We start from the raw sequence: 27671 nt of genomic DNA on the forward strand, positions 1-27671 counted from the left end.
TCCCGAACAGACAAAGACAATATGGCCACTTGGGAGAAGATGGAGAAGTAGAGTCACAAAATGGCCGCCGATCATCTATTGAGGTCCCCTTGCACACCATATAAAATCCAGACCTGGCTTGTAAAGTACATGAGTTCCACATAAAAGGAGTTGTAGGCCACCGTGAACAGTTCCTCGAGGTCGCCAGGTGTAGTTCAGCTGGAAACTCCTGCGGGCACGGTGAGGCAGGCAACAACAAAGCAGGCAGCAATGACCGGGGAAACAAAGTATCTGCCATTGAGCAGGAGAGCGATTGATCCTGAGCGCCGGGAAAGCCAAATGCAGACACCAGTGTAGCACCGTTATACCCAGTCGTTGCTTCCCCGCAGGAGGACCACAGCACTGGCAGACTCACGTCTTGTTGATCACAAACGGGGCGCTCACGGCCCGCAGCAGACAGTGTAGAGTCGAACCGCTCACTCAGCGTTTGCAAGCCGACACACAATTGCAGACGAAAGTCCCGCAGGGCAGCCAGAACGGAGCCGTATGTCAGCGGAAGCTGCGTCCCCCCAACGGCAGCAATCCGGGACGGCACTGGGGAGCTGGAGTCTGGTAGAGGGAGGGCGAAGCGGGCAGCGGGCGAGACCGGAGCATCACCCCCCAGCAGCGAGCAGGCAATCAGCGCCATGTTTTACCGTTGAACGGTACCGTGGCCAGGGGGGGGATCGTGACAAGGAGGCAATTCCCAACAGGTCTGCGCCGCAACAGGTGAAAGCCAGCAGTCTCTTCCCCTCCCTCAGGCTCTCTTTGCAGCCGACTAGACCATAGAAGAAGGGGGTCTGCAGCCTTCTACAGCGTGGTCCACAGAGCGGGGTAGGAGACCCGCCACACCGGGGCTTACCCTCTGGCTCCAGCCCATCAGATGCAGGGTACAGGAGGTGTCCGGGCGTCTCTCTCCCGGCTCTTCTGGCGACCGTGCGTGGCGTGAGGCGGGATCGGGACCTCGGGCTCAGATTTGCACCAGCGGGTCCGGTGACTGCAACGATTCCAGGGGGCCGGCCGAGGCCACAGTAGAGCAAGGGTCCAGGGCGGGGAACAAAGGCACCAAAAACTCCGGCATCCGGGCGGGCTAAGACTTCGGGAAAGCGGCGGCGCAGTCAGCGCGTCGTCGCACGCGTTGCACCTCGAAAATCGGCAAGGATAGGAATCAGGATGATAGTCCGAGGCCAAGGGCCGACGGAGCCGGGCGCTCAAGCGACTGCTCCGGTCGCCATCTTGGCTCCTCCCCTCAAAAACAATGCATTCTTGTTGTGGCACTGACACTGCAGCCATGTGGGGACTCGGTGTCCCAGAACTCTTGTTTGGGAGGAGGTGGAGGAGGAGGAGCACAGCGGGAAGCCTGCGCTGAAATGCGCAGTTTGCCTCCCGCGAAGCTGGAAATTCGTTCTTGCTGTGGCCCTTACTCTGCTGCCATATGGGGACGCGGTGTCCCAGAACTCTTGTTGCCTAGGAGGAGGAGGAGGAGCACAGCTGGATGCATGCGCCATGCTGAAAAGCGCAGTCTCCCTTCCACGGCCTGGGAAATCCATTCTTGTTGTGGCACTGACTCTGCTGCCATGGAAATCCATTCTTGTTGTGGCACTCTGGGGCTTTCATTGCCGTCCAGAGATCACAGTCACAGAGAACAAATTCTTAAGGCAATTGTTGGCCCTCCCCACTAGTACACCCTTATTGCCATTGAGATTTGACTTGGGCCTCAGATCTATAGATGAGGAACTGGGCCTTAAACCCCTAACATTTTGGCGGAGGATCTGGATTACCCCAGAACTAGAGTGCTATAGAAAAGAGCTTATGGAAATTTTGAGATTACCTAATGCAGGGAAACATTGTTGGCTGAGGTACGTAAGAGAGGAATTGGAGAGAATAGGTCTTCCGCAGCTGTGGTCCAATCCGGCGACAGCCACTCGTGGCACTGGAAATCCGTTCTTGTTATGGCACTGACCCTGCTGCCGTGTGGGGACTCTGTGTCCCAGAACTCTTGTTGCGGAGAAGGAGGAGCACAGCTGGACGTCCACGCCACGCTAAAAAGTGCAGTTTGCCTTCCGCAGCACAAAAAATCCATTCCGGTTGTGGCACTGACTCTGCTGCCATGTGGGAGCTTGGTGTCCCAGAACTCTTGTTGCGGAGAAGGAGGAGCACAGTGGTATGCCCATGCTGCACTGAAAAGCGCAGTCTGCCTCCTGCGCCGTGGGACGCACACAGGGCCGGACTGGCCGTAGCGGGCACCGAGCAATCCCCCGGTGGGCCGCACGGGTGGGGGCTGGTTTTGGCAACCTGGGGGCCGTTTTTGTTACAGGGCCGTTTTTGCAGCATAGCTGCAAAATCGGCCCTGTAACAAAATCGGCCCTGGCAAAGAGCTCGACGGCACCCCCAAGCCCCGAGCACTTTGCCAGGGCCGGTTTTGGGTCCCAGTACGGCCCTGGACGCACATGAGCCAAGGGCTGTCCCGACCGCACCCGTCAGAGACTGGAGGAGCCTGAGCCTACCTTCTTGGTCTCTTTACTTCTTAACATCTTAACATCTTACTGCAACAACTCACTATTCAGCTCATCAAGAGAGGTGGAGGTCGACATTTATCATAGCGAGAGCTGCAGCTGGATCATTCAACTCACCTTGTGTTATACTTTTGGTACCCCAAACATTTATTTGTCACTGGCTATATTGTTTCAGCGCCTAGGTGATTTGTGGACTCTTTGAACTAATCATAAGGCACTTCAAGCTTACCCTAGCTGTTTTACTGTGTGCTATAGCCCCGCTGGATTTCCGTGCACCAACTTATAGTACATGCATGGTTATAGCTCATTGTACGCCCACAGTTGAAGAAGTGCAGTGTGGAAATTTATTTGGATCTTCTATGAGGAAACGCAAATTGATCAAGAAGTCTGGGAGTGCTGCAACAGGCACATTAGTGACTATGAATTCTTTCCTACAGAGGGCGGCTGGAGTGCTTGATAAAGAGAGAGAGCAGGTAACCTAGAGTCTCTCCCGGTTTCCTACTAACCATATTCTTCTTAATTTTCCTGGGACACCCGTGATCCCAAATAATGCCAGCAATCCATCAATTAGAACTGTAGCACAAGAAGCAGAGGGCCTGGTCAGCTGTACGGCTGGCTAGCACATACTTCTTTCACCCTTCATTGTGGTTACTTGCACTGGGGGGGGGCTGAATTATCTCCAACTCAGAAGCAAGCGGGCAGTAGTCTTGATAAGCAACCAACAACCTTTGCATCTTTGCATGAATTCGATTTATCTTGGGCGATGGGCACAATAGGTCCCCGCAGTAAGGCCCTCACTCCATCATTCAATGGGAGGGGAGGTGGTTCATTTATTGATTTTATTTTGGTATCAACACCTCTCCTCGAACAAATCTCAGGATTTGCCATCAAGGCCAGCATACACAGTGACCAAACCCCTATATGTGTCCACATTCGTGGGCCTTTACTAGCTCACAGAGGGGGGGTTGGGCAGAGTGGGGTATTGAAAACGAGGATGAAGAAAGAAGGCTAAAATGGGCCCAGATAACCCAAGAGTCACTTTATGAATCACTAACCACCTTGTGTGTTAATGAGTTAGCTCTGTGTATAGCACCCCTAAAGGCTTTGGACGAGGTTATTAAAGCCTTTAATATCATCTCCGCTAATATAAGAGACCTTCTCAGTGCTCCCACACGACAACCTGTTACTCATGCTCCTAGATGGTTTGATTCTGATTGTTCCTGTGCGGCTAGGAAATTAAAAGACGCACTAAGCAAGAGTCCAAGAGATATCACTTTTAATAGAACTTGTTGAAGGGAGTATAGACAGAATTAACTAGATGCAGGGCAACGTTAAAGGTGGAAATATGTAGGGAGCTAATCGAGGTTAGTACTCTGAAAAATATAGGTTTTGGAGTATAATAAATAGCCCATTTTTGAATGAAGATGTAGGAAAAGCAGTAGGCGCCCATATCACAGAGGAGGACTGGGTGCTCCACTTTGAAGCCATGTTCCAGTGTCCTTCTGTGTTAAACAGTTTCAATGAATGTGAGGTAGGGAACTCAGTACTGGTCTTCAAAGTAGAAGAGGTCAAGAAAGGTATTGTCGGGTTGTCAAACAGTAAAGCCCCAGGCCCAAATGGCATCCCACCAGATCTTTATAAATCTGACCCAAGCTTTTGGGCATCCCGTCCTCACAGCGGTCATTAATGCAGTGGTAAAAACTACCCCCCCCCCCCCGGAATCCTGGGTAATTTCTACCATAGTTCCAGTATTCAAAAAAGGTAATCAAGATACTTCTCAGTTCTACAGACCAATATCTTTGTTGAACTCACAGGGTCAAGGTGGTGGTTCAAGTTCTCCTAGATATACTAACTAGCTGGGCAGAGGAAAATGATATTTTGACTGACATCCAGTACGGGTTTTGTCCTGGGTGGTCCACCGTAGCTCAGTGCCTCAATTTATTTATGATTTTTAATAAATATACGGTAGCATGCCCCGGTAACATCTATTTGGCTTTTATGGATCTGTCATCTGCGTTTGATCACATGAACAGAGTTAAGCTTTGGCAGACCATGTTGGCCATCGGGGTGCATGGGGATATAGTTCATTTCTTGGAGGACCTCCACAGAGACACAAAGGCTGAGGTTAGATATTCACAGGATCTCAGGGTCTCCCGCCAGATCTCAATAAAAAGAGGAGTACGTCAAGGGTGTATTTGAGCCCCTTTTTTGTTCAATTTTTATATTAACAAATAGTAAAAAGTTTTATTAGATACAAAGGTAGATTACCCTCAGGTGGGTCAGCGTGGCCTACCGGTTTTATTATACGCGGGTGATGCAGTCCTTATGTCTTGGACCGCAAGAGGGCTGCAAGTACTGCTTAGCTCTTTTTCCTCTTTTATGGCAGATTTGGACCTGTCAATAAACAATTCCAAATCCTGTGTGATGCAGGTGGGACACCGTTCTAGAAAGCTTTATCGGTTCACGGTTGGATCTGTCCAAGTTCCCTGTACAGATGTTTTCTCGTATCTTGGGGTACTGATAGATAAAAAGATTAAATGGGGGTACTAAAACAGAGAAAGAGGGGAGACATAGTGCGTGCTATACGGCTATTTTTAATTTCGCTTTACGATTAGGTAGGAGACCGATTGCTGCACTCCTACAGTTATATCAGGCTAAATGTCTCACTAAAGCCTCCTATGGTAGTGAAATATGGGGTTACTTATGTTGCTATGGATGAGTTACAAGTGGCTGAGAATACTTTTTTGAAACGCCTTTTATGTGTGCCCCATGGAACATCTAATATGGTGGTACATGAAGAACTGGTGGTGCCCTACCTTTCAGATCTATTGGCTCTTCGCCCCTTAATACTATGGTTGAAGACCTGTTTAAATGAAGGTCCATCCTTAAGTAAATTGATTTTGAAGGAGTGCATGGCTCTTGACCTGTAGTGTAGTTCCTATATCCCTGATAGGCACTACACATTGGAATAATATACACTATAGTTTTGACATAGGACTGAGGTCAGTATGTCTCTATCGAGTACATTAAACTTAATTACTTGTGTGTGCCAGCTAACTCAGAGGTCACTAGAAACTTCTCGAATAAAACAAGAAGGGATTAGTTTCTGAAAACCGCATAAACATGGCAACTATGTTTCCCTTAGAATCGGAACAGTCTCAGAATCGTGGAAACAATAGATAATAGTTTCACTCAATCAATCGTGCATGCTTCGTTTCTACAGAGTTACAGAGAAATAGATAGACGGGCGTTTCAATAAAAAGGGTTTATTGAACAGTCTTATTTCTCGTGCAAAAGATATGAACTGCTACAATCGTAAAACAGAATGCGAAGTATAATACGTACAGCGTTAGCAGTAAGATAAAATAATACTGCAATAGCATGGTTTGTAGCTATGACAGATATTCATAAAAATACATTCATCAAAAACACAGGCTAAAATGTTAATACTCATCTGATGCTTCTAGCTAGTTCTACCCCAGTGTATCTAACCTAAGTGTAGTACGAGGTAAGAAGTAGGTGCTATTTGTCTATAGTCTAGTTTAGCTATAGTTGCCAAGATTTGCCCAAAGTCCCTCTAGGTTCTAGTCCGCTCCATACCTTAGAATGAGTGAGGTTGGAATCTCTTTCCGAGTTTCGATCTCTAACACCCCGCAAGGGGAGTCAGACACACTGGAGCTGGATTCTCTGTGAGGACGATGACAGCGTCTGGTCAGTGCGTCAGGCGGGGACTTGACTTCCTTCCGAACTTGCCGTGGCGAGCCGCGTCGTGCATGAGGCAGCTGAACCGTGGTTTGCCATGGTAAGTGAAGGTATATTCATACCTCGAAGGTGTTTAGGAATGCCAGTATTGACATAAAAGTCGGGCAGAAGAACGTCATGAATGAACCCCTAAGGAATAGATGTTCATGCATAATAAATGAGTTCTTGGAGAAATCAATATCCACGCAAGGGGTAGTCCTAAAGGCTTACGAGTCTGGTTTTCCAAGAACTCGTTGTGACGTAGATGAACGGATGTAGGTGGCCATGCCTGTATTTGGTTAGCATGGATAATGCCTAAATAAGGGTAGGATTTCTATGCCTAAATATGGGCAATGCGAATTGTGCCTATATAAGGACATAAATCGGGAAACCTATATACGGTATCTAAATCGACACACAACAGACCATGCTCACCACATTCCTTGGCTTAACTATATAAAGAGAGGTTTTGAAAGACTGAGAAGAACCAACTAATTTACTAACCCAGACACAGTGATCAAGAAACACCTGGGATGGGTGAGGGAGACTTTTCATAAACGGAGGACACTAGATAGGGAAGAGTGCGAACTGAGGAAACCTAGTGTCCGTAAATTCATTATCTTGAAAACTGTACAATCGACCGAGTTATAACTTCTAGGGCCTCTCAGTACATATGAGTGTTTCTGACTGATGAGGTTTTGCTTTGATCTCTTCTACCTCTTGTTGGCAGAGCCACACGGGTGTAGGAGAGGTCAGATTTTAGATTCCTGTGACTGCGATGGTAAGTCTCCACGGGACATGTTTAATTTTTTGCTTTGTAAATATTATGTGACTGCCCGGAAAACTTTTATTATCCCTATTTTAAAAAGACCAGGATGACCTATCTAGGATTGTCCCCTGGCAGGTGTTGGTAGAACCATGAATAAGGATCAGGGACAGATTACCTTTCCTCACAAGTCAAATATGCTTTTAGTTAATTGTCTACTCTTGTTCTTACCCCTATTATTGTTAATTGTCGCTCTCACCTAAGCATGAATGTAGTGGAAACAGTCTGACCCTAGGTTGGGGCTTGCTGTAATCCTATGTGCCTCAGCAGAAGCCACCGGAGAGGTTGAGCACAGGTTCAGTCTTCATCAAGCATGGATTCCCCGCAATGTCGGATGCCAACCCGGGCTGATGCACATGATGAGGAAGTTGCAGCCACTCCTAGCTGAACCAAATGGTAGGCAGTTACAGCCCTGACCCGTCCAAATGCACATGCAAGTTAGATTCAGCGTGCCTTAGGCTGATGCAAGGAAGTACACAGTGTTTCACGGTTCTCGCCAAGAACCGTTGAGAGATTGGGATACTCTCTGTAGCATGGTTCTCTCCTAGTTTCGGTTTCTCAGGCCCTTCACTTTCTATGGGTATTCCTCAGGCCAAGAAAAAGCTGGGCTTCTCCTCCCAGACAGCCTCTCCTCCTGAGGGCCAGGCAGTCACCTTCGCTTTCTCTGCAGGCAGAGAGGTTTCTATGTAACAGGCAGACCCTCAGTATCTCCAGCAGAAAGGGCAGCCTTCAGGTAATGTCCCTTTACCTCTAAGAGGCTGGTTGATAGGCAGCCACTCAGCAGTCCATTGAGTAATTCTGTGATAAACATTCTTCCTTGGCACAAAGAACTTGGAACTGGAACTAAGGGGGGTTATTTGTGCCCCACTTTATACACAATTTCTAGACAAAAAACAGGGGTTTTGGATCCACTGTCTCAATCTTCAGAACAATTTTAGGGTGGTTGTCTTCCATCTTACCTTCTCCGGTTGCTCTCCAGAGACAACTTTAGTGTAAAGTGATGCTTCTCACAGAAAGTAGCACTAGAGCTGTGTCCAAACTAGTACTCCCACAAAATGGACACAATCAGCGTAAGATTTCTGCATCTGACTTTCATTAGTGTCTCTGAGGCAGTAATTGTAGGAAGGTAGGATCTGACTGCATGGTTACCCCCATTTTTTCATGGTGTTTTGCTGTTTTTTGACTAGTCCAGCGTGGATCCTGCTATTCAGGACCCCAGCCTATCTGCTATCTCCCTTAAATTGCTATGTATGTACTTTAGGTACACTCTAGATTGGATACAGGGGTACCCTTATCAGTCCCCTGTATATGGTACACCATGTACCCAGGGCATAGGTACCCTAGAGGCCTCCCCTGGGCTGAAGCATGTATAATGCCACCCATGAGAGGCCATTCAAAATGACATAACGGGTCTGCTACAGCAGCCTGTGTAAGCTGGTGCTTGCACCGCTTACTTAGATATAGGTTCACTATATCTATCTAAATCACTACACTTAAAATCCTATCAGTCACCCCTATGGCAGGCCTTATCAATCCTGAAGGCAGGGTGCTCGGTTTTATGTAAGAAGGTGCCCCTGCATGAGCAGAGCCCCTCTGCAGCCTTCGGAGACCATTCTCCAGGGTTGTCTGTGATTCAGCCAGACACATAGGTTAAGTTGCATTATAACCTCACGGTAAATGCTGCTTTAAAACGGCTGCTTAGAAACATGTTGTGTTTAGTGTCAACCACCTTGGAATCATACTTAAGCACAGAAAGAAACACAGGGTATGGGGCAATAGTTACTGCACCTATCGAAAATCAGGTTTCTAAATGATCTTTATCTCAGGGTGCCCAGGACCTGAGGCTCAATACCCCTAAGCCTCCAAGGGAAATTCCCACAATTTTAAATGTAACACAGTGGTCCAGCACTCCACTCAAAATAAAAAACAGTCTAGTTCAACACATTTTCTGATCCATCCAGCAGGCCTTGTATAAATTCTTTATTCAAAATCTTCTTAAAAAAAACACGACCATAGCCAACACGTTTCGTCCCTAAGGACTTCTTCAGGGCTACAATTAAGTATACATAAAAAAGGAGACATTATATTTACAATATTATTTACAAACATTTGTTCAATTAAAAACAATTGTTTAAGGAACTTTTTATATTTACAATCTTTATATCCTATAGTACATATTCATGCCCATTCATATCGTTTTACCTAATATTGACATTTTCAGGGGGCATACGCTCAAAGTAAATTCATACTTAATATCCTGTGTTAATCAAACAACCTGCCGAAATCCACTTTAGCAAATGATGACAAGATTGGGTGAGTGATGGTTTGAGGGTCTCTTCGCTCTGATTCTATTTTTTCTTAAGGTCATCTATTTCTTAAGAACGATTCAACCCCAGTTATAATGCTGAGAGCCCCAAATCGTTCCCACATAGTCCATATACATACCATTGCGCTACCAGAAGCATCAAAGGTATGACTGACATTTACAGCGAGCAGTTAATATATCTTTCAAGGAAGCTTTCTACCACAAGCCAATAGAATCGGTCTTACCGAATAAAGTGTCAGCAAATCCTTCTCAGTGTTCTTTACAGTAATGTCAAAAATCCGTCAACCCTCCCTGAACAACCGCCTATATGACCAAAGCATATAATAATCTTTAGAGGAGATCCTATTTTAAGGATGGTATGGTAAAACAAAATATGCCAAGATAAACATACCTCTATATTTAAAATATCAGACACCTTATAAGTAGGGGATCCAATTGTCGTGGTCAATCTCTGGACGTTTCGGTGTTAGCCAGTTTTAGTCTATAAATGAAAAAGAAACACATATATATACCGCCTTTTGTTTTTGTCCAAAATCTCGTCCCAGCAACATAAAGACATATCCTAGTCATATGTTGCCTACTGCAATATGTGCGGCAACCATATTTAAATATGCCACATCATAGGTAATATAACCATGATGAGAGTAGGGTTTAAGTGTACCCCAAACCAAGAACAAATGTTCTTAGAAAAGAGCTAGTTAAATGACAGAGGTAGAGAGTTAAGTAATGTCAGTGGAAACCTGATTTTATACTAGAACGTTAAAACAGAAGTGCGCCCAAGAAAATAAGCTCATATGTAAAAAGGTCAATAGGTCCGCCCCCCCCCCCCCCGAGCCAGATCAGAGCTTAAATCACCCCTTCTGTCATAGTCCAAGACTTACTAGTGAGAGTCATCGTTCTGCGCCCGTCACGTCGTTCTTCAAGGTGATAACAGACTGTCAAGATGCCAGCGTTTAAATACCCTATCTGCTTTCTCCCTTAAATTGCTATGTATGTACTTTAGGTACACTCCAGATTGGATACTGGGGTACCCTTATCAGTCCCTAGTATATGGTACACCATGTACCCAGGGCATAGGTACCCTAGAGGCCTCCCCTGGGCTGCAGCATGTATTATGCCACCCACGAGAGGCCATTCAAAATGACACAACGGTCTGCTACAGCAGCCTGTGTAAGCTGGTGCTTGCACCGCCTACTTAAATATAGGTTCACTATATCTATCTCGGTACTTACTGGTGAGTTGGCTCTAGAACCTACTATGTTCCAAAGGATTTGCTTGAAGTCCTCGTAGAAGTGTCCTTAAAATTTAACATTACAACCACAACTTTCCCATAGATTTGTACGGAGCACGCGGTCATGTTTCCTCACTGCACCCGACCCCCACGTGGGCTCCCTGTGTCACTACCTTGGGTGGTTCTTTGGGGTCCCAGTGATTCTACGTGCTCTAGGCACTGTGTTTAGTCAACTCGTGGTTGTAATACCATTTTTTTTGTATATGGTTCGGTCTCCCCCTGGAGCCCGCTGTGTATTGTGCTACTTACGAATGTTCTATTGATTCAGTATTGTGTGCTTTGTGATCTAATCTTGTGTAGAGACTAGTAGAGAGTGTTATATTAATAAATACATATTTTTAGATAAACACTGTGTGGTGCTCCTTTTCATTTAGTCATTCAGGAGGTGATATTCTGGTAAAACAAGCTGCTTTACATTCCTTCAAGATTCAGCCTGAAGGCTGCTCTCGACAGCTACCACTAGGATAGCTTTCTAAAGGTTATCTTTGACCTCATACTTCATAAAGGTCGTGTGGATTGGTACAATGTGCCCACTTTAACTAGTGGACAGCATATACCAAGCCACGTTCTCACAGTAATCAGCAGCAGAAAATAGGGCAGGCAACTCCTGTAGTTGGGTACTCAGGGTAAGGATCTGAGCCTGTATGTGATAAAGGGGACATCCCCATCCCAACAGATGCTACTCTTTGTTCTGACAACCCAGATCCTAACTTCTTCATTAGAAAAGCCTGGTTGTTGGATTGGCAAAATCAGCAGGAAACTTCATCTGCAGTCCTATGCTCCACTGTGAAATGAAGGCATTGTAATGCGATAGATGATCTCATCAACTTGTAATTCTCACTGGTCATTGCCATCAACCAATTGAGTGGTATGTGAGGCTTTGCACATTGCACTTTCCATCGGACCCCGACTCCTTGCTGGGCACCCTGCACTTTACCCTCACTCCCTGGAGGATGCTATAACTTTCCAGAGCCGGTCCCGCTGCACCGGGAGACAGCTCTGCAACGCTTTGCACATTGCACTTTCCATCGGACCCTGACTCCTTGCTGCGCACCCTGCACATTACCTTCGCTCCCTGGAGGACGCTATAACTTTCCGGAGCCGGTCCCACAGCGCCGGGAGACCGCTCTGCAATGCTTTGCACATTCCGCTTTCCATTGCTGGGCACCCTGCACTTTACCCTCGCTCCCTGGAGGACGCTATAACTTTCCAGAGCTGGTCCTGCAGTGCTGGGCGCGTGCCGGGCAAAGACCGGGCCGAAACGGGCCCGTCCGAGGTTGGACGAGCTTGGGCTGGGCCCCCCCCTCTTAATTTTTACCAATCAGATTATCGAGAAGTCGTGGGGAAGCATATTTATTGGACATAAGCTGAATATTGTACCCATTGGATCTTTGGTGTAATTAGTAAGATTTATAACCATTAATATGCTTGGCAAGGGGGCACTTTTGTAACGATTTACTGTTTATACTGGGATTGTGTAAGTGGAGAATCGGTATCATACACTCGCGGGTATTTAGGACAGTAAGGGTGATTATTCCACAGTGGAGTGAATAACAACACGGGGAAAAGAAAATTAGCAACCAATAATCCTGTGAAACACCCTAGTAAGCCGAAAGATGTGAATATGACCTTGTTAAATTATCTCACGGGGGCAGTAGGTGTCATAGAAAAGCAGATTTCTTCTGTAGAAGAATCACTAAATATGGACGACTCACAGGGGCTAATAACGAATGGTAAGGTAATAGCTTTACCTGACACAGGGACAGATGAAGTCTGTATTTTGGGAATTTCAAACCCAGAGCAACTTAAAAACGGTTGCATCCAGGTAATTGCTGATGACATCTCCATCAGTGAGGTAGATGCTGAAATATTACCCCCGTCAAAAAGAACCTGTAATCCAAGGTCATCCGAGATTTCCGACAAATCCCCACGAGTGATACATCAGGCTCCTTCTGAGTTTAGACCATCTAAGAACAACCTGAGAAAACAACAAGGGAAAAAAGGTAACCCCCAGACTCAAAAGGGTAAAGATAATGAACCCCAATCAAAAAATAAAGGTAATTGTCCCTCTATTGAGGGTGAGAAAATGTCTAATTTGATTATGGATCTAACAAAGTATGTCAAGCAGGCCATTAGCACCTCAGTAGCTAGATTGGAGCAGGTATGGAAAAAGTTATCGGAAACCAGAGTCTTATTATGCAAAAGGGGAAAATGTGTAATTTGGGTCCACTTAGTGCCCCAATAAAGATTCAAGGAGTAATTCCAAAAAATACCCCCGTAGAATTTGATAAACAGAATGGTGAAAAGGGTAAAGTAAATGGGATAGGGACAGCTAGCACGCACAGTAGTTTATTAACAAAGGGAGGAGTAGCTAATGAAAAGGAGAAGGGTGGTAAAGAATTATATATGGGGGCGAGACATGAACATGAGCCACCAACAAGAATTTGTTCTACTAATTTTGATACACATGAATGATCATGTAATTCTCACAATTTAAATTTACCCCGGCAGTTACCCCCTTTACTATAATTTTAGCTAATGTTCCAGCCCCTCGTCTAGGGGAAGATGAGACATGGATTTCATTGAGGAATAAAGCCATTCATTGCCTAGGGAATGGAACAGGATTGACTAGGGAAATGTTTAGAGAATTTAAAATGGTCAGGCACGTGACCTGGGTTGGTAATAGCATGAAACGTTTTCCAGGGGACTGTGTTGTTCTTTCTTTTGGTGTTCCGCCCCTGGTAAGGGAAACTTTACTTAGAGCCAGGGGCAGAAACACTACTGACTCAGGTATTAATGTTCTACCTCTGGGCTATTTTTATCAGCCAAAATATTCTACCTGGCAAATAGGAAATCAGTCCTCTATTCAGCCCACCGATAATCTCTCCTATAACTTGGAGGTATCAAATAGATTTTGGCCTCCTCAATCTCTGGACGTGAATGATTGTCTATCCAGACAAAAGAATCAGAATGTTACAGTTAAGGATTTTGACAAGCAAATAATTCATGAATCTTGTTACGTTTCTTTGAGTACAGATCCGATGATTAATATGACTAATAAGGGCAAAGTTTTTGGGTTAGGCCCTATGATTAGAGAGGTTTTGGAACCAAGTATGCTTAGTGATCCAAGTCGGGTTGAGCAATCCTGGTCTGAATTAAATTGTCAGATAGAATCTGTCTTTGGATCAATATCGCCTAAAAATATCAGTGTTCTTTTTTGGCACATAGCTGGCCTCCGTAATAAAGTGAATAATTTAGTCTGGACTGAGTTCATCAATAAATTTGACATCCTGTGTCTACAGGAGACTTGGGCGATAGATGAAGTCCACATAGATGGATTTAAGACCTATCATACCCCTGCAATCCACTCATTACATGGGAGGCCAAAAGGGGGGATTTGTGTTTATATTTCTAATCTGCTGAGTGTACAAAAGATTGAATTGATAAAATCAGAAAATTACTATCAAATAATATTGATTCACCTAGATTCTAGTTATAACCTAACCGTGGTTCATTTTTATAATAATGTAGTAAAGGGACTGTTGGGGGTCAATCTAAAACTGCTTAGTGATGATCTTGGTAAACTAAGGGCAACAAAAAGTACAGAAATTATTATTGTCTGGGGAGGGGATTTTAATGTTACTTTATGTCCGCAAGCTGGAATCGGGATTTGTAGGTTGGAGGTAGAAGAGGATGTACATCCAATACATTTTGAGCAGACAGATAGGGGGGAGATGCTTAACGATATTCTATTCTGACACAATCTTGGTTTCGCCAATTGTCTGTGCTCCCCGAGTGTGGAGTTTGACTATACTTTTATAGGTAGGGGATTACGATCTATAATAGATTTTATAAATTGCCCCTAACCGTTATGCTAACTATATTGCAAATTACAAAATCCACTCAAATGTAATGAGTGATCATTCGCCCCTAAGTATTAACATTCTTCTCCCAACTGTTGATGACCAACATATAAATAATCAATTGGCTTGGAACAAAAATATCTCTCTTGCCCGTCCAAATGGTTACACTCTACGCTGGTCTAGCCACAATCCTGTTGAGCTGAACAAGCAAATCATAACAAAGGCCTATGACCTAATTCTAACGTGTTTGGGGGAAACTACTAACCATGAAAATATTTTGAGCGCATTTTCCGAATTACTCTGATTATTCAAAACTTGCTTAGAGTGGAAGATAAGGGTTCATGAATTTGTAGTAATGGGTGGTTTGATTCACACTGTATAAAAACATATACACGATTAAAAGAGGCCCTACATAGGAAAGAGAGAGATCAGGAGGAAATTCGAGAATGTAGAAGGATGTATAACTTGGCTAGAATATCTAGAAAAAAAGAGTTAAAAGATCACGCTTGAGTTGCCCTCCACGAAGCATCCCTGAGTAAAGATAGCTCTGCATTTTAGAGGGCAGTGAATGCACGTGTTTTTTACTAAATCAGATGTTGCGACAATAGCGGTTGCAATAGATGAGAAAACCTGGATAGATTTTTTTCTCAAGTGTATATAAATTACAGGATAACGTAGAAAGTACTACGGATTCTTTCAATACTCAGGGGGGAGATCGTTCTATCTTTTTACCAATTCTTTGGAACAGGAACTGGCAGGAAAGGCTAGAGACCCGCCGTATGTTAATAAACAATCGATTGTCTCCCTTCTCTATGCAGACAACGCAGTACTTATGGCCCGTACGCAGCTGGGACTGCAGAAAGCCCTTGCCTCTTACACTAGTTATATGGACGATTTAGGACTAAAACTAAACGCTAAAAAAACTTTTATCATGACTTGTGGGCGGGGGAGACAGAAATGTAGAAGTCTCCCATTGGGAGATAGCAGGGTAGTCTCCACTAATACCTTTACATACCTTGGTGTCCTGTTTGAGCATACAGGTTTCTGGGGGCCAGCGGTCAAGGCTAGGAGTCTTCTCTTTATGAAGTCGACCACGGCCATTGTACATTTTTCCAAGAAAATGGGCAAAGGACCTCCGGGATTCTCCTGAAGATATATCAAGCGAAATGTGTGAGCATTGCGATATTTGGGGTGGGAGTCTCGGGTTTTTATGATGTATCCCCTATACAATGGGTGGAAAATGCTTTTTAAGGTTTATTTTAGCAGTACCTGTTAGTTCCCCAGATTTTAATTGCCATAGCGAGTTAGGAATCTCTTATATTTCAGACGTGATTAAAGTACAACCGGTGTTACCCTGGCACAGAATATGAACCTCCAGCTTTACAGGTCTAAACAGAAATATCATTAAGGACTCGATGAATTTGGATCATGCAAGTAAGATTACTTGGTTGAAATATGTTAAGAATTTTATGACTGATCTTGGGCTCCAAGAATATTATAATTTCCCAGAGTCAATGAAATCCATTTCAAAGAAGGAATTCAAAGCAATCTGCATGATCCATCCCGAGTCACTTAGAGTTGCCCTGGAGATAAATAAAAGTACGGTAGTTCAACATCAATTGACCTTGATAACATATGAAATTCAACAGTATCTTCTATGTTGTACAGGGGGATATGATAGATATCTTTTAACACGTTTCAGGTTTGGTACTTTTTCCCCATTAACTAGTTATCCAAAGATGAATGATTGGTCTAGAGAACTTTGTCATTGCCCATGTGACAATGTGTCACCACAAACTACTATCCATGTGATTTTATTTTGCAAATGTTATGGTAAGGAAAGATTAGGATGGATCATGCCTCTATTAAAGGAGGGGGGATGGAGACAATGCCGTCCTGCCTTTTTATATTTGCAGTTGTTGGATAGTGTTTACTGTATCGGTGTTGTGGCTGGTTTTTTAAAGAATATACTGAAAGTAAGGAAAAGAATAAATAGCTAAACTTTAAGTGTATAGATCTGATTGTACCAATAACTGTAGGATTACTTTGTTTTTAAATGTATATCTCCCAAATATTAATATGTCTGGTTTAACTATCTCTTAACCAAATGAGCTGCGCTATAAGTGTATATTTGTTTTTACTCGTCTGCTTTTGTGATTTTTAATGACTAAAATAGAATAAAGCATATTTTGATTTGATTTGCCTACACCACAAATTTGGTACTAAAGCGGAAAGTCGGAACCTACTCATCCAAAGCAGTCTTGTTCAATGGTCACCTAATTCTGTTTCCTAGAAAGTAGTCTATGGCTAATGAAAGGCACTGGACAAACCCTGCCCTTAATGTCATTTTGAGCCAGGACTGTTCAAACTCCTTTATTTGGCATCATGTAAGGACTAACCACATTCAGGTGCATCATATAGTGCTCTTTTCAGGTCCTCAAAGGTCTTCTGACATTCCGCAGTCCTAATCAGCTTCTAAGGCTGCTTCTTGCTTCTCAATCAGTTGCAGGGTTTTGGGCTGCTCAACCATGCCATCCTCAAGCTCAGCAATACGGTGTTCATTACTGTCTACTCTGCAAATCTGTCTAGGCAGTTTTGCAGAAAGTTTACCCGGGAGGTGCGGTGCTTACCGTGCAGATGGGGATTTGAGGTAAACAGGAAGTGAATATATACCAGTAACTCTTAGTTAACCAAGGGCTGATATTAACAAAGTGGCATAACACAACTGTGGAGTAGCCCCAGTGCGCCAATAATTGCAGAATTTAACAGGAACGTGGACTGTGCATTGCTGTGGAGAGATTGGTAAAAAGTGGAAAGGGTTAACCAAAAGAAATTGACAACATGCTATGGGTTTGAGTATGGGAACACGAATCATCTGAGCTGAGTACATAGAGTTTTCCAACGCCCTTTTTGTTCGATCACCTATAAGCGCTAAGAGGTGGTTAAAGCGAAAGACGGGCTCTCTTAAAGACAACGCTTCAAGACATGTATGTCTGACCTGCCTGGAAGATATGGATGTGTTTTTAGGTCTCGCCTGACCCAGCGCATGTGCTAGTCTGGAGAGACTTATTGAGAGGGCTCCAAAAAGTGCTACCAGGCCAGCCTAGAGCTACAGTGCATGTGCGCGGGCGCCGCGCTTGGCCGCGATTACTTTCACTTTCACGGCCGCTTTGATGTTTGATCGCGATCACTTTCGCGGCCACACGGAGCTTGGCTTAGCCGATAGGTCTCACTTTTGGGACCTTATAAGTATTTAGTTATGCAATTGTTGCATGGCTAAACACTTATGCCAATGCTTGTTTTCATATCTTTGCAAGGACGTGGTTGACGAAAGTGTATTTAACTGTCATCTACGATAATCAACACAATTATTAGTGTTTCATCTGACCTTACAATTACAATAAATAAAAAGTGTTTATAAATCTTCGCTAACTTGGAATGAGATCCGAATGGACCAACCGTCTCAGTTTCCCTTCGTGCCAGCTCGTAGCTCAGAAGCATGCTAGATAATATTAGCCCAGCTCCTCACTCTTAAGCTTCTGTCTCCCTTTGCGTTCCTAGGTACTTCTGGCAGCCACTCACATTACAGCTATAGGAAGCAAACGCCACTTCTTCAAATGCTGTGGACCCCTCTGGGATGTAAGTAAAATGAGTTACCATCTCTGTGAACGTTATTATTGTCATGTGCCCTGCTAGAAGCCAGCATACCTTTATACTTAGGATTTACAATAATCAACAAATTTAACAATACTGCAAAATTTGAATGGTGCAAATAATATTGGTGCCAGATTTCATCTGAAATTTTGCTCTAAAAAGTTATTTTTGTTTGAAAACCAGTTAATAACGTGCTTACGAGATATTTCCTCCGTTTTTTGTGTTTAATATTTTCTAGTCTGCATGTGCCTTTACCACCATGTATGAGTTGGTGGTATATGGCAGCACAAAACACAAGAGAGTACATTCAGTTTATGCACAGCTATACATTGGTGCTTGTGCTAATTTCGCACAGTTACTGTTCGCTCCTTTTTTTATCACTATAGCTTGGTTTGAAATGGGGTACCGAGTTTTTAGGGCTTACTTAAAGGGTCTTTCAGTCATCTCTTTCATCCATTAGTTTGTTGTGCCATCCACATTTTGCTTATGGCCACTAAAGCACACGGCATGGGGCAGAGGTTCAGCCTACTTCAGCAACGGATAACTTAACTGTGAGTGACTGTATTTTGTCCTTTCACGAGGAGCACATCCGCAGCCAGGGTTCCCTTCAGTGTCAGCGTCTTTGTTTGTACTTATTACTGTGAGTAGTTGGCCTGATGTATGATGTCACTAGTTCTAGTGTACACCTTATATCAGTCCAAACAACCCTTATGGTGATTGGTTGTAAAGTCAACCTTATAGACCAGCTATCCTAGTGGTAGCATGGACAAGAGCAGTCTTAGGCTAAACTCTGAATGGCATGTGAAGCCAGCTGTGATACCATATATAATCCCTTGAATACCAAATGAAAGGACACCACAACAGATATTTATATAAAATAAAGTGTATTTATTCTAGTCAAACCCTCAGCACTTTTTATGAGATTAGAGGTAAGTACAACACAGTCTTATTTATGCATACATTAAGTCACACAGGTAAGTAATACAGTTAGGCCCTAGGGGCCACGCAAACCATATACTAAGTAAGTGGTATAAGGACCACTGTCACGGAAATAGGATAGGCCTAGGCCTAGGGAATCGCTGGGGCTACACTACACTAGCAACAGTCAGGAAGCGGGAGGCCCACGGGATTCAGGTGCAGAGTGGAAACACTCACGCGTAATGCGTAAAAGTCAATAGAATCACTAGCAGTTAGAAATAAGCAGTTTTAGGACACTTCTGGTATAGCTAGAAAGTCGAGACTCGGAAACTAGACCCTAGGATAGTTACTACCCTTGTGAGCACCGAAGTACCCAAGTTACCTAGCCCACAGGCTGCGGGTGCATAGGTGTGAACTTGCGTCGGGTTTCGTCGTGGACTTCTATGGATGCCTGAAGGAAAGTTGCTGACAGGCAGTCAGTGAAGAGTGTCCGGTGGATCCCAAGGCTGGGATCAAGAAGAGAGGAGACCTGCAAGCAGAAGGGACAGAGTCAAGGTCACTAGCCAGTGACCACGTGGAACCAGGAAGGAACCAGGCGATGTCGTGAAGATTGCAGGTGAAGGTGAAGCTTGTCGCTGCAGCCACGAGGACCAGGGAATGTCGAGGACGACCAGGACCAGGAGGCGAGCTGTCCTGCGAAGGCTCTTGCTGTCGGCGGCGTCGAAGTTGGACTAGGACTCACCAAGCCTTGGCAAGCGGAACCCACGAAGAACGGAGGACTTGCTTCTGGTGCAGACCAGGAAGGTCTGGGGTGCTTCTCTTTTGCAGAGAAGCGGGAGCCAGTCTGGAGGAGCCAAACCAGCGCTGAAGATTTCAGGGTGCGTCGTCTCAAAGGCCACTAGCCAGCGGGCAAGCAACCGGACCGACGCGGCAAGCAGGAAAATGCAGAAGGGCCCCACGCAGGACTCGTGGAATGTGGGGGGGCTGATCTTCGGTGCAGATGGTGCTTGGGGTTGGGGCTTCTCAATCCCCGGTGCACAACTATGAGGGTGCCTCAGAAGCTGCGCTTGAAGATACTAGCCACTTTTCCCAGGTAGCCGGTCCCACGTCTCTCGTCGCCTCCACGGATCTCAGCTCGGCTGTGGATGTGGATCAGGGTCGGAGAAGTCTGGAAGTCAAGGCTCTGGTTGGGCTCTGCAGTCGGTCCCTCGTAGAACTTTAGCAAAGCAAAGGGTAGTCTCTTGATGGTGCCTGTTTGCACAGGGTAGCCACTCCTTGGCCACAAGGGAGATTCTTCAGTCTTCTTCTTTCGTCGAATGTCGAAGGTCCAGAGTTTCTGTTCAAGTTGCAGGTTCAGGATAATCTAATCTCCTGGGGCCCAGCTACCACTCTTATACTAATCTGGGGGGCTGGGTTACCTGCTAGGTCACGCCTTATGGGTGGGACCTGGGAGGGGGGTGGTTACACCCCCTTCCCTTTGTCCAGTTTCGCGCCAGGACTGGGGCTGGAGTGCCCCAGCACCGGTTTGAACTGGACTATGCATGGGACACCTTGTGTGCCCCAGGCATGTCTCATTCCTTTCAGCCCTCCCTGCCCCAATACACTAAAGTCTGTCTGGGGAGGTGCTAGCACCTCCCCAAGCAGGAAACCTATTGTCCAAGCCTCCCTTGCCACGATCACTCCCAGCAGCAGGAGGTCAGACTTGTGTCTGTGGCAGCAGCATCCATTTTGTGATGCTGAGGCTTTGGTTAGAGTTAAACAGCAGAGTAGGATTTTAACATGTCTCTCCCTCTAGAAGGGAGGAATAATATCCTCATCACCAGAAATGGTATGGGGGTATTATTCCAAAGTGTTAGACACCTTACACGACATATTTTGATAAAGCCAAACCATAGTTACCATAACCGTTTAAGATTATAAGGCACTTTAAGAGTATATGGTAGGCTATATCATAGAACAGCTATAAGGACATGGTTCCGAAAGCTGCAGACAGGCTCAGCTCATGCTAGAGCACCATCTCACATGTTACCAAGCACTCTGCCTCCAGGATTGTTAAGGCCTGCCATAGGAGTGGCTGATAGGTACACATGTGTCTATTTTAAGGGTAGATATAGGTATACTATATCTAAGCAAGGGGTGATTACACGACCTTGCCCCAGCTGAGTGATCAGCCAGTTGTGTCTGATTGGAAGGCCAGACCAGGGGTGGCATAATACATGCTGCAGCCCCTGGGAGGTCTAGGGTACACCTATGCCCTGGGTACCTAGGGTACACTGTACAGGGTCCAATAAGGTGATCCTTACCAATTGGGAATGTACCTAGGGTACATGGAGTCCATTTTAAAGAGAGAGCAGACAGCCTGAGACCCTGAATGGCAGGATCTCAGGCCAACTAAGTCGAAAAACCAGCTAGACACTAGGCAAAAAGTTGGGGGTAACCATAGTCAGATATCCACCTTCCTACAATTACTTCATTGTTGCCCTAGTGCTTAGAGCCTGATGTGATAGCAGAATGCTTTCTTCAAAGCACAGGACACATTCCAGCTTGATCAGTTCCTGCTCCTGCTAATGATGAACATTCCTTTTGGAGCTGTCTCTTCTTATCCAATTGATACTATTTCAGACTATACTAGATTGTGTTCATTTGAATCTATTCTTTTTAAAGTAATTCTCATTTTAAGGTTCACACATTGAATGCATTTATAACTGCACTCCTGTATGAATTTTTATTGAGGACTACAGCTATGCTTCTAATCCAATTTAGCCTGTATGTCCTGATTGTATGTCTTTTTATTTTGCTTTCAATACTCTCTTGTATGTCGAGTTTATATAGATATTTAACTATTATATCACTAATTGAATCTATCTATCTTTGCAGCAAAACTGTCTGTCTATACAACCCTTTTTGTCTGTCTTGCAAGCCTCTCTATCAGTGTTTTCAACCTTCTCTATTTGCAATATTGATTTAAAACAATTACAAAAAAGAACTAGCAAAGGCAAGATTCTTGAAGCTAACACCAGATGGATTGGCTTTTTACATTGGGTGTTAGTTTGACGTTTTTATTTTACTAAACTTATGTGTATAACGTAGTTACTTATACGGGTCTACCGACTGACTTCAGCCATAAGTCTGTTCGGTCATTCGCGTTTCCTCCACCCACAGCCCAATTCAGCTGTTTTCTGTCTTTACTGTGAGTCACAGCATGTTTCCTTTTCACCAAGAGCACATCCTCACACAAAGAAGTTTCCATTAGTGCCAGAGACTACTACAGCAATTTGCGCCTTTTTGGACCAAAAACTTTTTTCCCTTTTACTCAATGTTTTTCAGATTGATGAGGGCCTGGCTGCCTCCCTAATAATAGAGGTTTTGCAAAAACAAAACACGGATTGCCAAAGTTAAAAGGCTGGTGGTCATCGCCAAACATCTTGGCCTTGCCACCATTATTTCATGCATATCCATACTCGACTTACGAGAACGGGCATTAATTACCTGCTAAAGGCCCCTAGAAAATGTTTTTCAATAACCTTTCTGTACTAAAAGATTGCCCTTAACCAAAAAAAGAAACTTATGTGAACTTTTGCTACGCTCTGGACACACATGATAATGCGCTGTTCTTCACAGTACACATACTGCCAGATGTTGAATAACAGGTCCTATTCTCCATGCTGCACATCCGTGCAAATTGTATATTCTGCACATCTCTCTGGTCGTGATTTGTTATGCAGATATAGTGCACTGAAATAGCTTCATCCTGACCCATTCTACATACCCCTGCTGGTGAAGTGTTCTGCACTCCTCTAGTAGTGATCTTTTATGCACAAACTGACAGTTTTAGGTTATTCACATCTTGCTAATGATCAGTTCTGTACATCTCTGACAGAAGTCTATGCTGCGAACCTATAAAAGGGATTCATTCTCCACACATCTGTAAGATCTCAGTTCTGATCTCCTCTATTCTGAACTTGCAATACATTAATTCATTTCCTCATCTTTCATAGTGCTGTATTCCACACTCTTCTGATAGTACTCCATTCTGCACACCTCAACTAGTGCCCCATTTTGCACTCCTTTGATAGTGCTCTATTCCGGATTCGTCTGATGGTGCTCCCATCCGAACAATGGTGAGTATTATGTTCTGCATCTTTGCAATATGTTCCATTCTGTGCACCTCTGCTAGTTGTGAACTGTGAACACCTCTGCATGCACTTCGATCTGCACACTTATGCTAATGGCCCCTTCTCTACAACTGATAGTATTTTATTCTGCACTTCTCTGAAAGTGAGCAATTCTGCACATAACTAATATAGCTTCAGTCTATTCATATTTGATAGTGATCGATTCCGAATACCTTTGCTAGTAATCCATACTGCACACTTTTTGCATTGCTGCATCCGGCACACCTATGATAATACTCCATTTTGCAAACCTTTTGGTAGTGCCCTATTTTTATCACACCATTAAAAGTGCTTCCTTGGGCTTCGTCTGATGTGGAGGTGGAGTTCGTTCCAGGTCTTGGCCGCGATATAGGAGAAGGATCTGCCACCCACTCTGGCCCTGTGGATGTGGGGGACCATGGCTAGGGCTAGGTAGACAGTTTGGAGGTTTCTCTTGGGGGCGTGGAAGGAGATTCTTTTGTTGCGATATTGGGCTCCAGCGTTGTAGAGGGCTTTGTAGGTGCGTGTGAGCAGTTTGATGGCTATTCTTTTTTCGACTGGGAGCCAGTGGAGGTCGCAGAGGTGTTGGGTGATGTGGTCATGTCGTGGGATGTTGTGAACGAGTCTGGCTGCGGCGTTCTGGACTGTCTGGAGTTTGTGAAGGAGCGTTTTGTTAATTCCGGCATAGAGTGCGTTTCTGTTGTCAAGTCTGCTGGTGATGAATGTGTGGATGACGGTCTTCCTGGAGTCAGGGGGAATCCATTTGAAAGTCTTGCGGAGTTTGCAGAGGGTGTTGAAGCATGTGGAGGACACAGCGTTGATCTGGCGGTTCATGGTGAGTGAAGAGCCGAGTATGATGCAGAGGTTGCGCGCGTGGTCCTTAGGGGTGGGTGGGTTTCTGAGGGAGGGGGGCCACCAGGTGTTGTCCTAAGCGGAGGGGGTGGAGTCGAGGATGAAAACTTCTGTTTTCTCCGAGTTGAGCTTCAGGCAGCTGCTGTTCATCCAGGTTGCGACATCCTTTATCCCTTCTTGGAAACTGTGCCTGGTGATATCAGGTTCCTTGGTGAGGGAGAGGATGAGCTAGATGTTGTCAGCGTATGAGACTATGTTGAGTCCTTGTTTTCTGACGATGGTTGCGAGGGGGACCATGTAGACATTGAAGAGCGTGGGGCTGAGGGAGGATCCTTGGGGTACTCTGTATCTGATCTCTGTAATGTTTCTCTAAATGAATCTCTTTGAGGGAATACTCAACTAATTATTAACGAAATCCTTTCAGCCACTGGAAGTGACAAGTGGCTTATTCAAGTGTATAATATGATTTTATTAAATTTTTCTGTTCAAAGTGTTTTCAGAACATTTGCAATGTAAAGATATGTAAAACTTGTATCTTTGAACTTGTGACACACAATTATAAATGAAAAAATACTGCACCTTTGCACATACTCCATTTATAGTCCTTTCCTCAAATCACTGCATATAGCACTGGAATATTTGATGTGTGTCCTTTCAGTGCATTAGTCATTTTAGCAAATTTGTTCCGTAATTGGGCTTAAAATGCACTTTATGATTTCATTTTCTTTCCTAAAATTGTCTCTGGGGCTTGGGGGACCTCCTATCAAAACTTACATGAGGAAGTCTCGCTTGCTGAAATTCAGATTGGGTATTACATCTGGCTTTCAGCAGTGCCAGTCGTGGATGTGGATAGAGCAAAAAGAGAGAAGAGTAGAGCCAGTGGAGGAAGTGGGTGGAGCTAGGGGAACTGGGTGTGGCCTCCAAAAAAAAAAGCTTTTGGGCACTTTCCCTTAATGTTTCACAAATTAAGCACTGATTTTGACGAACCCATCAAAGATTGAAGTGGACCAGAAAGTCTGGATTTCCGATGTTTCTCTTTCAGGGCAGAAATTGTTTGGTCAATAGATTAATGAGATGGTAAAGGCAAGAGTGACTCATCATCTACTTTTATAAGTTTCTCTATCTCAGGAAGTGACAGCCCCGGTCTGGCTAAGTGTCCAGAGCTTATTTGCAGTCACAACAGAAGTAGTCCCCTCAATACAAACCTAAGATTATCCTATCTTCTATCCCACTTGAAATCACAAAGCTTCTAGTTTCAGTGTGTCAGTAAATAAAAAACAGTAATGGATTGGTGGTTAACAGACAATCATGTTCTGTCTGGAGTTTCTCTAAACCTTTCGACTCCTGTAGTGATTACTACAGATGACAATCACATGGGGTGGAGAGTAACCTTCATGGACAAATCAGTTCAGGCTTATTGGCTGCCAGAGGAGTCCAAACAATCCTCCAATTGGAGGGAACTAATATCAAAATGGAAATCCCTGATTATGTCCCAGGAAGTAGTTTAAAAACAGACAGCAACGGTGCTCATAAATTGACACGGGGGAATTCAATCTCCGCACTTAGTGTACATAGCTTATGCAATATATTCATTGGCAGAATCCCATCTTCTCTCACTATCAGCATCTTGTATTCTAAAAAAAAGACCACATTTGAACATATCCACCAATTCAGATCTTTCTATTATAAGTGACATTCAGACTTTACCCTCAGGCCTTTTAGATGATCTGCAAGTGAGGTCAACTGTGGCTGGATGTTTACCTGCAGGGGGATTCTCTTCTTTTTTGTTTACATTTCTTTATTCAGTTTTAAAAATAAAGCATTTATGTAGTCATACATCTATTTTCTCACCATGTGAATATGAATAAATGATTATTGAACTTATAGAGTGCACTTTCACTTGCAGCTGAGCATCATGGTGCTAAGCTGGGTACCAACAAGGATCCTTATGTGAGGGCTCTGGGAAGGTGAGAAGGAAAAGGAAGAAGGAATTGTTGGTTTAAGGAGTGGGAGAGAGCATCAGGGGCGTTTTTTCAAATGTATCTTCAGTATCAATGAAGCGGAGAGAGCTGGGGAGTTGGTTACAGGCTTTAGAGCCCAGCACCATAAACCAGCACCATAAAGAACATTACCCCTGGGATTTGAGTCTGTAGGGCGGGGGCTTAAAGGGATTGGCAGTGCATGATTTTAGCGTTCTCTGAGTCCTATCGTGGCACAATTGAGCAGTGAGTAATTTGGGTGAGGTGGACTTTAAGGCTCTGAAAACTAGTTGTAGGACCTTTGATAGGATCCTCTTGTAAATTGGTAGCCAATGGAGTTTTTCACAGCTGCTGAAGCAGAGCTCCGCCTGGGGATTGCTGCAATATGTTGTAATAACTGGAGTTTACGGATTAACTGCTTGGAGCAACCTGCGTGCAGACTTTTGCATTAGTCAAGTCTTGACATAAATAGGGCGAAGGTCTTCCTTAGGGATTTAATTAGGTTAAAACACATGCCTGCCACAGCCAGAGCTTGTGGGTAAACGAGAGGGTGGTGTCAAATTTGAACCCTAGATTTGTTGCCACTTCCACGGTGGCAGGAGGAGGCGGCATGGAGTTGGGCCACCATTGGATGGGGGGAACAGATTCGGTTTGCTGAAAAGCTGAATTTTCAGATTTGTCTGTGTTGCATTTGAGGTGATTGTTTTGCATTCAGAGGGTGATCATGGAGAAGCAGTTTTGGAAGCTGAGTACAGAGCTGAAAGAGCCTTTATCTAAGGAAAGGATCAGCTGTGTATCCTCAGTGTAGGATGTGGCAGTGATTTCATATGAGGCTATGCGCCACAGGCTTGCTCTTAAAGAGAGATTTGGCCAGGCCCTGCCTCCTGAGTGCATTCTGATCACAACGACCAGTGCAGCAACCTCGTGGATGATGGCTGCTTCTCGAGGTTGCGAGGGGGGAGGAGAGCAACCCAAATGCTAAGTGAAAAGTGCCCAGGCGATTGTGGATGTCTTGTAGTCTTTTGAAAGGTAATCAACTCAACATACATCTACAGCAATTTCAAATGGGGGCGAAACCTCTTAAAAAGGTAAACTCATTCAATTTTAGCAGCAATTAGATACTTTTTTTGTGTAAATTGTTTTTATTAGCATTTCATTGTATAATACAGTACATGCGAATCAGTGATCTCATAAAGAAACAACATGCCTCTTGTACACCATGGCGTGCATTATATCCTGGTCATATCGTATAAACCATCCATCCTTTCATTAGGTAACCTCGCTGGTGTGAGAAAGCACATGGGTATAGAGCATGTGTCCATGAGGAATAGTCTGTGGCCTGTACTGAAGCCCGGGCGTAGGCTCTCAACACTAGCCCAGTAGGTGCCTTGATGCTATGTTTGAAAATAACGATCGGAACTCTTCTAAACTGGGAGGCAGAACAGGGGTACACTGTGTCTATATTGGCGTTACATACTATGAGTCAGCGGGTTAAGACATCCAAAGTGAGGATCTGGTTGTGTGGCGCTGAGA

General features: G+C 44.5%; 1 protein-coding gene across 3 annotated transcripts in view; it reads left to right on the top strand.

Annotated features, from left to right (window-relative positions):
• Positions 1–27671, top strand: part of TM4SF19 (transmembrane 4 L six family member 19) — a 238790-nt gene that overhangs the window by 140845 nt on the left and 70274 nt on the right. For 2 of the 3 annotated variants that reach the window (XM_085636384.1, XM_085636386.1), the window contains one exon: positions 18143–18220. The exons of the other annotated variant lie outside the window; for it this stretch is intronic. In XM_085636384.1, coding sequence (XP_085492510.1) covers positions 18143–18220 — 78 coding nt within the window. The remainder of the gene's footprint in view (positions 1–18142; positions 18221–27671) is intronic. 3 annotated transcript variants of the gene reach the window in all.

Source organism: Triturus cristatus, chromosome 11 (genome assembly GCF_964204655.1).
Source record: "Triturus cristatus chromosome 11, aTriCri1.1, whole genome shotgun sequence".
Classification (NCBI taxonomy): domain Eukaryota; kingdom Metazoa; phylum Chordata; class Amphibia; order Caudata; family Salamandridae; genus Triturus; species Triturus cristatus.